This window comes from Stegastes partitus, unplaced genomic scaffold (assembly GCF_000690725.1).
Source record: "Stegastes partitus isolate 25-593 unplaced genomic scaffold, Stegastes_partitus-1.0.2 Scaffold2, whole genome shotgun sequence".
NCBI classification, from domain to species: Eukaryota; Metazoa; Chordata; class Actinopteri; family Pomacentridae; genus Stegastes; species Stegastes partitus.
The window spans coordinates 1,350,712-1,364,554 of NW_007577733.1; the positions used below are offsets into that span (position 1 = coordinate 1,350,712).

The 13,843-nt window shown below is 39.3% G+C and overlaps 1 protein-coding gene across 1 annotated transcript in view; it reads right to left on the reverse strand.

The window, feature by feature from the left end:
* The window catches only part of tnmd (tenomodulin), a 62,708-nt gene extending 50,952 nt beyond the window's left edge, over nucleotides 1–11,756 (reverse strand). Inside the window, exons 1-2 of the mRNA XM_008276121.1 lie at nucleotides 11,659–11,756; nucleotides 7,379–7,513 (exon numbers count right to left, since the gene is read on the reverse strand). Coding sequence (XP_008274343.1) covers nucleotides 7,379–7,513; nucleotides 11,659–11,706 — 183 coding nt within the window. The 5' untranslated portion in view covers nucleotides 11,707–11,756. The remainder of the gene's footprint in view (nucleotides 1–7,378; nucleotides 7,514–11,658) is intronic.
* Between the last annotated feature and the right edge of the window lie 2,087 nt (nucleotides 11,757–13,843).

A 13,843-nucleotide genomic window follows, 5' to 3' on the forward strand; every position in this document is an offset into this window, starting at 1 on the left:
TTGAGTTACAAAATAAAATGCGTGAAAGTATCTATGGATTTTTCTGCAGAGCAACATCCTGGTGAGGCACACTTAGCCCTTAAGTCCAAACCAAAATTGAATTCATTCTCTACAGACAAGCACTCGTGCATATAACTGATTATCAATTCTAAATATACAGCTGCCTTCCTTACTGCGGTCTTAGTAGAATTAACCAGTGATGGAGACTAAACCACCACGGTAGGCTCCATAGGCTCCGTAGGCTTTCTGCAGCTATATATAGCTGCAAAAATCCAATAACCAGCCATTCTTATAGAATTAACAGCTGAATAAAACATGAAGAGGGCAGGCAGCTGTACTGTTGTACTGGTCACAAACTGCTTAATTTTGCTTAGTATTATTGTTGTTTGAAATGCAGACAATACAAAAAATACTTAGTATTTACGCAAATACAATTACACAGTGAAACCACTTAGTTACTGCAATGACAATAAATGCAATTTGCTATTTCCATCCCTGGCTGTTATTTACAGCTTCCTCCTTGGTCACATAGCCCACAAATTGTTATTTTTTGTTTTTGCACTTCTTACAGTTGTAAGCTAGTTAGTTAAAGGACTTGTGTAGTGTTGTTGACCACTAGTGGTGCTACTGAGCAACATTTTGATGTATAGGTTTGTGTAGCTTTACTTCTACTGCAGGCACAATGTCCCAAACATAAACTTGCACAACTGCAGACATGGGTAACATGCAAACTGTCCTACCAAGAGGAATTGACAGCCTCAATCATCCCAGTAAGCACTGAAAAATGACACACTATGTTTACATTCATGTGAGTAAGCTCTCTACCAGCTGCTGAACTTGTTATGACAGAGGCAACAGAGGAAGCCCTGAGAGATGCCCTTAGAGAGCGACAAAGTTTGGAGTGGAAGTTGGGGTGGATGAGTGGGTCAACAAAACACCAAACTTTAACACGGGAGATCATAATTTATGTTTTGTTTCCTACAAACAGTTTTTTCTTTTAAAACCATGGCTTTGATCACTCTCAAACCACAGCCACATAGTTATTACAGTAACCATGATGACAAAGCTCCCCTAACCTTAATAAAATAGTAATTTTAACTCAAACCACTATGTTTTCTTTGACAAAGTATATAATTTAGCTCAAACCTTAATCTTTCCCTAAATCTAGGTAAGTGGGTTTTGTGCCTAAACCTAACAAAATGGTCACATCATAAAACAAATTTGGTTTTCAACAATTGTAACAGCTGTGGAAGCCACACAAAGATTACGTTGTGCTCTACAGAGGAGCATCACATCAGATTTGGTTTTAATGGGTTGCTTAAGATGGCACTGACAAATGATATATTCTTTGTTGTCTAATTTGGATGACTCACTCATAACATATCACACATATACAGTATATGTCAATGTAACCGGTGTCTGTTTACCAGAAAACACTACAGTATACCTGTGAAATATTTTAATTAAATTTGTTTCTATCACCCTCTAATGACACATCATTTTCTAAATGTGTTATAAAAACTCTTTGGAGCACAAGGGGTTGAAGTGTCACGTTTAAAATTGAAGCAGCACCAGCATTAAGTCACAGTAGGTAAGCCCACTTGTACATTAGCATATTATTTGTGATTCTGTGACTTATGGCTCCATAACATCTGGAATGAATATCTCATCATTAATGAGGTTCATTACCGCTTTTAAAACTAAGCTGCCTGGTTTACTTTGCTCATTTCCCGTGTCAACACTTTAAGATTCACTGGATGAAAGGTCTTCCTTTAAAAGCATGGTATTTTAGCTGATTTTAGACATTTATTTCACCAGTCTAAAGAAAATTAAAAAAACAAGGCTGACGGTTCTGGATACATGTCATTAAAATTAGCAAACATTCTGACTTTTAGGGCTGCTACAAGTTCTCATTTTGCCACATCTGAAAAACGGGTAATCAACTAAGATTATTTTACATGAAGACTGAGCAGCAGACAGATTTAGATTCTGCTTCTCTCCTCACATATTGAACGTAGAGAAAAATGGGGCAAACTTATGCAACCTTTTAATTGCTGACAGATGTATAGCACGCAGACATTTTCAAGGTGAATTCATTACAGTGAGAAGCGACAAAACGGCAACATTTCTGATCTGCGGCGTCAAATATGTCGAGAAAGAACAGATGAACAGAGCATTTCCAGTTTGCTGTTCACTTCTCTGCTTCAGCGTTGTGGCTGTGTCGAGGCTATAAGCGGTGCAGACTTACTGGGAGAGCGAAAGTGGATGTGAAAGCTCAATCACATTCTAAATTGTACAACAGAGCAGAGAGTCTACTTGGCAGTCACACTAGTGAGACAGGAAGGAGGGAGAAACAGAGTCTGGAAAAAAAAAAAAAAAAAAGGCGTGCATTTATGTCTGTTTACCCGCCACACTGTACACACAACATGCTGCACATGAGCTGGTGGTGGATTGGCAAAATGAAGCACTTGGCAATTAAGATTGTGATCTTTCCTGCACATATATTATTCAAGTTTCTAAAAGTGAACCCACTGACACACTAAAATGCTGTATGGCACAATGAGTAACTCCCCGGTGGGCTTTGCAGTGTTGTCACGCTCTCTGTAGCAGTCACCGTCCCAGAAGAAGGCAATGTGCCACAACCGCAATGTGCCATGAAGCCTTCCCACCTCAGGCACTCCACTGGCAACAATTTAAAACAACTCTCTTTTGTTTTCCCGGCACTGAAACCCCTTCCACCTCCTGACTGCTCCCCAAATAGAAGGCATAATGCATCATCTGAGGAGGGAGCCTGTAGCGGCCTTAATATAACAGCCGGGGAGAAACACCAGTGGACACCGGCCCGCTAATGAATGAATGAGCCTGACGTGTAAAATCAGAAAAGATTACAGACTGAGGGGCAGGCCTCCCAAAAGGTCTCGTAGAACCAGCTGTTTAGATAAGCCCTGTTGCTTCCTCGGAATAACAATTTCTCCACACCAGACTGAGTAAACAAACTGCTAACACTCCTGAGCGTAAGGAGAAGTTTGCATTGTCTTGTTTTGTACCCGGTGAAAATCTAAGACACAAAACAGCACACACATGACAGGAAGATAGAATCATATCATGGTTAGATCTTGCGTTTCCCTCCCCTGTTGCATGTTGACATCTGGACACTGAGGGGACTGTTGGGTATACACAGCCTACAAGCAATAAATAAACAAAGGGGGGCCCAGCCTTGAAAAGCCATACACCTGTGACCAGTGGAAAAGCAGCAGGCGCAGCCGTGTTCATTAAAGAAGCCGGTCCTGACAGTGAGGCCTTTAAGAGGCCATCAGGAGCGACAACTCAGCAGCTACCTTGGGACCGACGAGCGAAAGGCATCAAGGTGAGCAATGCAATTTCAGCTTGAATAATGGAGCACTTTCCTCAGGTTTGACATTCATGTATTTCTCAGGCAGCTGTGAGCTATTCAAGGTTCCCCAGGAAAAACTGGTTCACAGTGTCTACAGGTTCACAATTACTCTGTGCCTTGCTGCTGGTCCGCGGATAATCTCATTCAGAGTCGTTCATGAATTAAAAATAGCACCAAATATATCAAATGTAATGATGCAAAAATTAACTAAAACATTTAGATTAGGCGCAGCAGACATCAATGTCTACATTTTTTCTTTCTTTTTCTTTTTTTTTATCTGGAGAATAATTTAGAAAGTATTTCATTAGGGCAAATTATTTTCTCTTTCCTGTTGGATTCACCAGCCAGATTTCATTTTCACACAATTGCTGATGTAAACTGGTAATAACAGAGGATTAATTTACAAGGAGGCAAAATCCCCCAGTGAGACTTGTGGCCCAGAACAATAATGAGCACATAGTAAACAGAAATTTGCCGTAAGCCAAAAGAGAATGCAGAGGCATCTAATCTACACACTGAAACACACAATGCACACTGATGCATAAAAAAAAAAAATAAATCACATGTATGCAAACGCAACCACGCCCTCTCTCTCTCCCACACATGCATACAAGCAAACAGAGAGAGGAAATGATGGCAGAGGATCTTCCCCAGGCCTCTGTAGCAACATATGTTTGCAGGTAATTAAAAGAAGTTCCCAAGCGGTTATCATGTCATATTGAAATACAATGCACAGAGCAAATTACCTTTCTGTGGTTATTTATACTAAGCTGGGTGAAAGAGGTCGTGTTGCTTTGGTGAACTGTGAACACAGATAAGACGTGTTCATGGCTGTAGCCGTGCAGTGACTTCCAATTGCAATGCAAAGGTCAAAGTTTTATTTAATATATGATGCATAGTGTTTAATATGTGTGTTTCAATTGGTTTTAATTCAATTACACAAGATAAAAAATATGAATTGAGCATATAAGACATTTAAGCACACGCACAACCTGCTGTCTGGAGAGCTCGGAGCCAGTTTTTAAAAGAGCAGAGAAAATTTTGTAATCATTGGTTTTAGTAATAAGATCAGAGCCATCGTCAGGACTTCCTTTGCTTGTTATCTTCAAAGCTGTGGATTCTCAGATTTGTCAGTTTTAATTTGCATCGTTCCCTTGCCCAATTGAGAGCAGAGTATCCATTGTATTAAAAAGCTATCATTATTACAACGTTGTTTAACCTTCCTCCACCTTCTAAGTGAGTTGCGAACGGTGTTCACACTGAGAAGAGGCCACATCAGGAAGTTTCTCAACCAGCCAGTTTTCTGCTTGTGAATCTTTTCCTGCACTTTCAAAACTTTACTTTTTTAAGAACTACACTCAGTAGCACTTTAATATGTATTTTCTATTATGTGGTCTAGAATAGTTTTTTAATTTCTGAACACACTTTACAACCAGATGTTACTCGCTGCAGTACTTTTTCATACTGGGACTTTGCATTCATCCCATTATTTGACATAAGAGCCAGTGAAAACAACAGTTATGTGTTAACATCATATAAAGTTGTCCAGTGTACCATCAAACAGTTTCCTGTTTACTGATCATGCAGACATGGAGCAGCTTTAGCCCTCATTTGGGAATGCGTTTTTGTTCATCTGCAAATGCAAGTCCAGCATGCATTGTTGTTTTTGCTCTGTTTTGGTCAACTCCTGAAGGAAATATCTGACTCTTTAGCTGCTAAATGTTTCATTATGTTTACCAGCAAGTTGCTAATCTTTTCCTAAATAATTTAAGCTTAAGCATCTCTATCTGTCTGAACTGGGGGCTTCAGTCCCTGGTGCTATTTATGTGCTTAAAGGAAATTAACACTGTGGTCGCATCTTGGTACATTTGCAAACTTGCACATTTGTATTTCTTATGGCTCTCATTTCCTGCATTTGTTTGTTATTCATTGTTACTGTTGTTGTCCCTTTTTGTTCTGTTAATATGTGCTGCAAACCAAATTATCCGAGTGGACAATGAAGACAACCTTGAATCTTGAGAATCTGTGTCAGGTATCTTGTGAAAAATCGTGTGACACAATGATTTACACATATTTACGAATACGTGCTTCACCAATATTTCATCCATTTAACACAGTAATCAGCACATAAAACTAAAGAACTGAGACTGGGATCAGGGCCAAAACACTTTGGGACAGCCCTAATAAAAATATTGATTAGTTCAGCTTTAAAGATTATTCAGATGGGGGAGTTTGAAGTAATCACTCTTTACGATGCGCAGTGCATATTTCCTGTTAATCTTGATTTGTAAAATGTTTCCATACAGCCCGTAGCTTTGAGATTCATTTAAATCCAGATGCTAGAGACCACTAAAAGACTTGCAGTTGAATTTGAGAATCTTCACTTTATTGTGCTCATGTCAAAAACAACCCCCCTACACAACCATTTCCTAAAATAGATTAAGTACACTCCCCTTGGCTTCAAATGCTGTGCGCTGCTGCCCAGAGTTTGAAAATGTAGCTGCCAGACGCTGCTCAGGATTATCTGGTGTGTCAAAAAGTGTCCTACTGCGTAGCATCTCACACCATTCCACCAATCAGTGTGCTGGCTGCCACAATGATCCATTCATCCGTCCATCCGTCCATCCACCGCATCAGTTCTTCTCTATGGACACAAACCCGAGTTTCGCTGTGTCTGAGGGAGCTTCCTTCCCATCTGACAGACAGGTGATTCTCTTTTGAAGTGGCTCCGTCTCCCTCCCTGATGTGGAGGCCAGACAATGAGCCTCCCCCTCAAGACCCCATTAAAGCAAAACCCAGGGTCCACAGGTTTGATATTCATCGCCTGGGCAACCTCTGCCATCAACACATTTCGTGCCACGTGAGAATGATCACAGCTTATTAAAGTGGAAATAATGACTGCTCTACCTCCGGCATGAAATATTTAACAAGGACAAAGGAGATGGCTCAAAGGTGATTCATATCTATGTTGAAAGGAGAGAACGTGGACAATACCGTCTATACAGGAAGTGCAGATGAACCTTGGTTAACCTGAGCTTAGAAGGGACTGTCGGCGATTGAAATTTGTACCTCAATGGAAGCAGAAATAGAAGAATAGTGGCAGAAGGTGTTGTGAATTAATGTTTATTAGCGAATACAAAGATGTTGGTATAACAGCAAGCTGCATACAGTGCACTACACTCTCCTATATTCCACCTCATGGCATTTACAGTGCACACAAAGCAGACTTCTGAATCCAGCTTTGAAATGTATGTGCTCCTTTTTAACCATCTTTTCATTTTAATCATTTTCTCTCATTCCCAACTGAGCTCAGAACGTATATAGCATCCAATTTCTGGATGTGAAATTATTGATGTATTTTTCCTTCTAGCTTGGGTAAATTAGCTTTTTTTTTTGGCCCCTTGGGAAAATCAGGGGGAAGGAGGAAAGCGAAAATGTTCTCCATCAAGTGTGATTGAATTGGATTTTACAAGATGAATTGCCAGGACAAGAGTTTATCCCAATTACATTGCCAAGAGGCGTCAGTCCTGCTGTAGCCACTCTGGTCAACAGCAATTAGGGTCAGCTTTGAGTTATCAGGGTCCGTCATTGTGAGAAGATGTTTACAATCCGAGCAGAAAGTGGCTAAATGCAACAGGCCAACATTTGCAACCATAAAAAGTGGTTTGTGGTTTGGGCCAAGATTTCATGAAATTACAGATCTGACAGCCAAAACACGAGCAGAGCAAAACACAGCTGTCTTTTCCATAGCCCACACATCTTTTAATTTAGTGGAATACAATACAGACTGCAGAGACTGTCTCTGGCTCTTTGTGTGGCCATCCATTTTTCTTTTTCGCATATTTTTTTTCTTTGATGTAACCTGTATGATTTGCTGATGTTGAAACTCAGCATGTCTTTCATCTGTCTCTCGTGAAGACTACACTTACCACAGACGGTGGCAGCAAGGCTGATGACTGGCACACAGTGAGGTGATGTTCTTACCTTCCCCAGACTGGGGCCCCACAGATATCTCAGGCTGAAAACACACAGAGCCAAAACCAGGAAGACCAGAGCCAGGACCAGAGCCACTCGCTGATAGGTGTGGTACTTGGCCTTCTTCTCTTTTCCAGCCTCGACCTGCAAACAACAGAAGTTTAAATATTTATGTGGCATGTACACAAGTGACCCAAATACCACATCATCATTCATCGCAACCTAATTGAACACAGAACTGTTACTTGAAGGAATAATGTGAGATTTTCAAAATATTCAAGTGAGACAGATACCACTTTTTTATTTGCTAGTTTAAGATAAAGACTTGAAAAGCAAATCTGCCTCCCGTGAAGCTCATTAATTAACACATCATATCTCCCTTGTTTAACAGCTTGTGGTCGGCAACCCCATTGTGTACATTATTTTTTAAAATGAAGTGTAATGTGGTATTTAGGCAGCTTTATAAGTGCTATAAACAGATTTTTAAAATCTTTTGAAACCACAAGGCTGTCTGTTTGCTACTTTTCCCCACTCTTCATGCTATGCTAAGCTAATTGTCGGCTGGCTGTAGCTTTGTGTAGTTGTGAATTGGGAGGAGCTGCTAGTTGTGGAAGGGTTTTTGTCCATTCTCAGTTTCTCTTTCAGCAACATTTTCAGTTTTATTCAACACATATACACATGACTCTCCTGCATGATGTAACGTCCGTGTAACTTCATTAAATGATTACCAGCTGGTATTGTCACAATACTGGAATTTCAAACTCTGATACTATCCTTTGAAAAAAATCAAATAGCATATTGATAGCATTGCCACCACACTGAAGACATAAAATATTAGAATTAATTAATCAATGGATAAATATAGCAGCTTGACATGACGAGTTGTATTGTTACATTAATAAAAGTTTGCTTATGTTTTTTGACTTCTCGTTTGCCTGAAATCCAAAGTATTTTCAACAGAGCCAGAGAGTTTACCAGCTGGACCATAACTCATGTTGCAGTAGCACAGAAACTGTTCTTGTTACATTATTTTTCTGCGAGGCGAATCGTTGCAGGCCAAACAGTCAAGTTTCTTGGTCACTTACCGTTATCATTTATGTATGCAGACATGACTGCTATGTAAGAGCACACCAGAGGAGCTCATAAATAATAAGCAGTTTCATGTAACCCTCAACTGATTTAAAAAAAAATGTGGAACAGTTTTTCCAAGTTATGTTTTTGTAATTGTTGATATTGCAGTTTTAATTACACTTCACTCTGGGTTGTGAGTGATGATGGCCAGAGGGCCCACCCCTCGGCTCCTGGCTCCAGACAGCACTCCTGCTCTTTTCTTTATCCACCAAAACAGGTTGCAGAAGCTCTGCACTTACTATCTTCATACCACCATAACGCAACACTATTCAACCGGAGCGCATAAGAAGAACACAACACTTTGAGAGAATGATAGGAGGTAGAGTTTGTCAGCTTACTTTTCAAGAGAAGGTGAGTGACACATTGCAGCTGGTTTTAGTGTATACGTATCATGGAAAGCAAGTATTAAAATTGTTTCAAATATTTAGAATCAATATGTATGGGAAAATGTATATTTTGGACAACATTAGTACTGATTTTAATTATTTAGTTCCATCCAAAAAAAATCACATTTTATCCATTGTTTTATTTTTGTGCTCAAAATACTAGAATACCCATGAGCCTTGACTGCTGTTGCTAGGCGAGAAGAACACTTGTAAAGCAGATCTGTAGGAACTTCAATATTCTTTTTTGTTGAATTTCAATACAAAATAGTCGCCAAAATCCAAAACAGATCCAGAAATCCAATGTGAATTCAGATAAACTACAGGTTATGTTTTCAGTTTTCTTCGCGGCCTAGTCCAGAGGTGCACATAACAAAACCTCAAGCTCTGTGATTGGATGTTTCTTGCCAAAATGCAACTTGGGACTTTAAGTTGACTTCTCATCTTCCGTTTTCATGTACACAGGCTTGTACTTCACTTTTTTTCTCATTCAGAGAACCGTATATTCTCTGAGGCAGTTGCTTTATCTTGTATACTGCCTGAACTAGCTTTTCCCACTTCGAAACTGAAGTTAATACTTCCATGTGTCAGTTTTCTCTTATTGCATTTAACCAATGGGGATGTTGTTTGATTTGGTTGCTCAGCAACATTTATCCACCAATGCAGCTGCTGATGACAAAAATGTAGCCATTCCCATGCCAAGTGCAGGGGAGAACAGGCAGCCAAAAGTGTCACAGAAAGGTTACATTTATTAAACTTTTCTTCAAATTAAAACTCTGCCCGCTGCAGTCAATTCCCCAAGCTTAAGGCCACAAATTAATAAAGACAGGCTTTTGTTCCACCAGAGCTCCAGCAGGGAGAAAATGAAAGCTACTCATTCACACTGGACCACTTTTGAAGGTCTCAGAGGACAACAGAAAAGCAGATATGTAAAAAAAAAAAAAAATGGAACCAACTTCAATTAGCAAAATTGGTGTTGCTTATCTTCATGTCTTTTAAAAATGATGATAAAGCAGCTTTGGTTTTCTATTGTGGCCGAGGTTGTTACAGTAGTTAAGCTCTGGTAGATTGGACAGCACTTTAACATACTGGCTTTTTAATATAATATATAGGAATTAATTTTGAAAAACAGTTGTAGACTTTTTTAACCTTTGGGCTTGTTTTCTGTTAAAATGATTAGCCACAGTTGTTCCAAAATCTACATTTCATATGCCTTTTTTTTGTTGTTTTAAAAGTACATAATGTAGGTGGCATCACTAAGAGGCCTAAATATGATTTAGTAATAACAGCATGTGGATGCATTGAATTTCTGGTTGGTAAATACATTAGCAGCTGTGGAAGGGACAGACGATACATTATTCAAGATAGCTCTTAAAAACCTAAACTGGGCCTTATCCATTAATGAAATCTGTACTCCCACCATTCGTTATTTGACATTGTAGAGGAGCCTCAAAAATGTCAGGCACATCAAAGTATTGTACATTCCTAGGGCATGATGAAAAAACAGAGGGCCACAACCGGGAGCTAGAAATTCCATATACTATGAATTTCTCAGAATAAAGAAAAAAAAGAAAAGAAACGGTGGCTGAAATCCTCTGCTCTCCTGTGGCAGATTGCATAAGCAGTGGAAACTTAACTAGAGGACAAACCTCTCTCTGCCTGTGCTTTGAATATCGAATACTCAGAGGAAGGAGGTGGGATTGAGAGACAGACACACAGACAGAGAGACAGACAGAAATAAAGGCACGGATGGAGACAGTGTGAGCAGTCTGAGTGCACAGCACCCGCCAACTAGTGTTTAAAGGTTTAGGAGTTCAGAATCAGCCAGGCAATTCCTCCTGAGCTTTCTGAGGAAGAGTGCCTGGAGCCCCCTGCTGTTATCATACAAAGAAGGAGCACTTTCTTGAGAAAACAAAAGAAAAAAAACAGAGGTAGCCTACATAAACCAACAAGCAGGCAGTGGTTTATCACACCAGGCCACACTCATATAAGCATTTGAATTTCTGTAAAAGTTATTCTGAATTAAGAGGCCCTAGATGATTTCTTAATCATAACCCATCACTTACAGTGCATTCACATAGACTCACCTTTTCTATGCAAAGGATTGCGTTTTGTCATACATGCATACATATATACATACACACACACACAGATAAAGATATTTTTATATATGGTGGTGGGTTGTGAAGGTGCTTTTTCATTGTGCTATTGTTTGCAAGTTTGGAGACAAATAAAATAATTGAAAGAGAAGAAAAGAATCCCTCCACAATGACAAATTCTAAAATAAATGCAATTCTTTGTGTATTTTTATGCTCCTTTTAAGGATATTGTATGCATAAAGCAAATGAAATGGACCAGGTAAGATGAGGGGAAATAAAAGAAAGGAACTCAGGTGAAAAAAAAAAAAAAAAACTCAGATGGAAAATGCAATATTAAGGGGAAAACTCTGATCACTCAGCAAGACATCAAGCCACATTTGTTTTTGTCTCTGAAAAGAAGCAGATTTCTGACATATTTAAGTGAAAGTCTTCCTTAAAATATCACATTATATATATATTTTTTTCTGTTTAAACCACGACTGCTGCAACCTGCACTTAATTTATTGAGTTGTAAAATTTTAAGGGGACTGTTGGTCTCCTTGACTTTGCAGGGACCTAAAATTCTAGTCCATATTTTAAAAGACTATGAATGATGCAGTTGATTTTAAACTGTTTGTGCACTTAATTAATTAAGTGCTATAAATCAAACTTAAAAAAAATAAGAAAATGGACTCACATCTTTCCACAGAATCTGCTGACTGCTGGATTGACTGCTAGCCTCCATGATGCAAGCCCACTGGTGGAATCTTTCCGCTCCTCTTAGCTGGGGAAAATACCTATGCTCTGCAAGGCAAAGAGCCCCAGCTTCATTCCTCTGCTGAAACTTGGGAGTGTGCTGAAGGGGAGGGAAGTTTCGGATGGAGTGGAATTACTGAAACATTTGTGATACCCATTAAAAGCAAGGCAGATGTCTATCCCGCCTGCCTGCCTGCCTGCTCCCGTTTCAAAGGTGGAAAAACCACAAATGATTTCAGGCTGAAAGACAAACCCTCTGTTGAATAAATTACATACTATACTTGGATGAAAACACTGTAGTTTTGCGCTCAAATGAATCCTGCTTGGAGGACACAAAGTTCCAAAATAAATAATTATATAAGTGTTGGTAGATGTGTGTCGATGCACTATGTAGGCACTATTTATCTTTTCTGTATTATTTCTTTGAAGTGAGGGGTTCAAGTACTGTCTCTCTGCTTTTGTTCCCCAGTCATGAATCTGCACACTCAACAAAAAAAAAAAAGAGAGAGAAAGTGGTCTAGGAACTGAAATGACTGAATAGCAGCATGACAAAAGAATCAACCTTATAAAATGAGAATAATTTGCACTTGTGCACATACAGGAAGAAAAGAGGAATGAAGCAAAGATTGCTATCTGAGGACAGAAGTTTATAGGTCGGTACCAGACATGTTTTTAGGCACACACAGGAATATTACATCTTCTCCTCGATTGTCGAAAAATCTAGAGTCTATAAAAACCCAAATATTGTTCATTTCAAAACCTAACTGTTAGATGCATCTTGTGGAAAGCTGCTTGCATGGGTATCGATATTGAGATGATATTTCACCCATCCAAGGAGCCCTTCCACAAGATGGAATAAACACAGTACACCTGTAACCAAAGGGCATCTGAAAGTGATCACTGCAAAGACCCGGCAGCGCTTCTACATCATTTTCTACCTGTTGGATACAGTCTTAACTGAAAACTACATTCTCAGTATACCAGGGGTTTCACATTTCTACATCACACTTGTGCATGTCACACTCTGAACCCTGATCAGTTTCCAGTCTGGTTGTGATGTGATAAAAATCATGCCGGTCACAGTCAGATTTAAGGTAAGCACGGAGAAACTTTACCTCTGCAGCTGATAAACATGACAGCTTCTAGTGTCAGACTCTGCACGTACATATTCTGCACAGTGAGGCTCAAACATCCAAGCAGAGTGAAGAATAACACATTTTTCAAGTGGAGCGGAGAAGCTCATCATTAAAAACTCACCCTTCTTAAAGTCAGGGTAATTTTCTCTCTCTCTCTCTCTCTTTTTGCTTTTTTTTGGTTTACATTTTGTGTCGTGCATGCTCAGACTTTGTTGTGGGAAGTCTCTCAGTTGTTCTTTGGATGCAATTAGTAGTAAACCAGTTTTAAGGACTCACAAGGGAGGGGTTAAATAACACATGCAGTAACTGAAGCTTCTCAAAAATTGGCACCCTCAGAAGCTCCTGGCAAGCTTAACAATGCCGTCTGATGGTACCAAGTTATTTATCTCAACTACACTGTGCACAGTACCAGGAATAGTTTTTGAAGATGACACTGTGACACCTACAGTTTTTCTTCTCTTTGGACAGAACAGTGGTGGAAAAGTTAACCTTGTTACATTACTGTTTGTTTTATTTAGGTTCACAAAATTCCGTTTTGGGTGAAATATGACACAACAGTGGAGTCTCAAATAGCTTTTTCTGTTTTTTAGTAGCCTACTGTTCTGTAAGTCAGGGCTTGTTTCCAGCCTCTGCAAATTCAGCTACAGATGCACAATACTATGTGCTGTGATTCATTTGTACGAGAAGTCAGTAGAGTCAGGCAATAAAGACTAGAGATTATGATGAGGACAGGCAGGATTAGACCCAGGATCTACTGTAGGGCTGCCATGATATGACATGATACCAGTAATGCTTTCTGTAAAACTACCTTTTCGGGTGTTTAGATTAGAAACTAGCACATGAAAGAACAAAAAACATGCCAGCCAGTGTTGTACTCTTGTCCATAATGAGACATGAACTGAAATATTAGCTAATTCAACAAAACTTTTGAGTTCTTTAAATGCCAACAGATTTCTTATCAACAAGATAGTGATAGTATAAATGATCAAG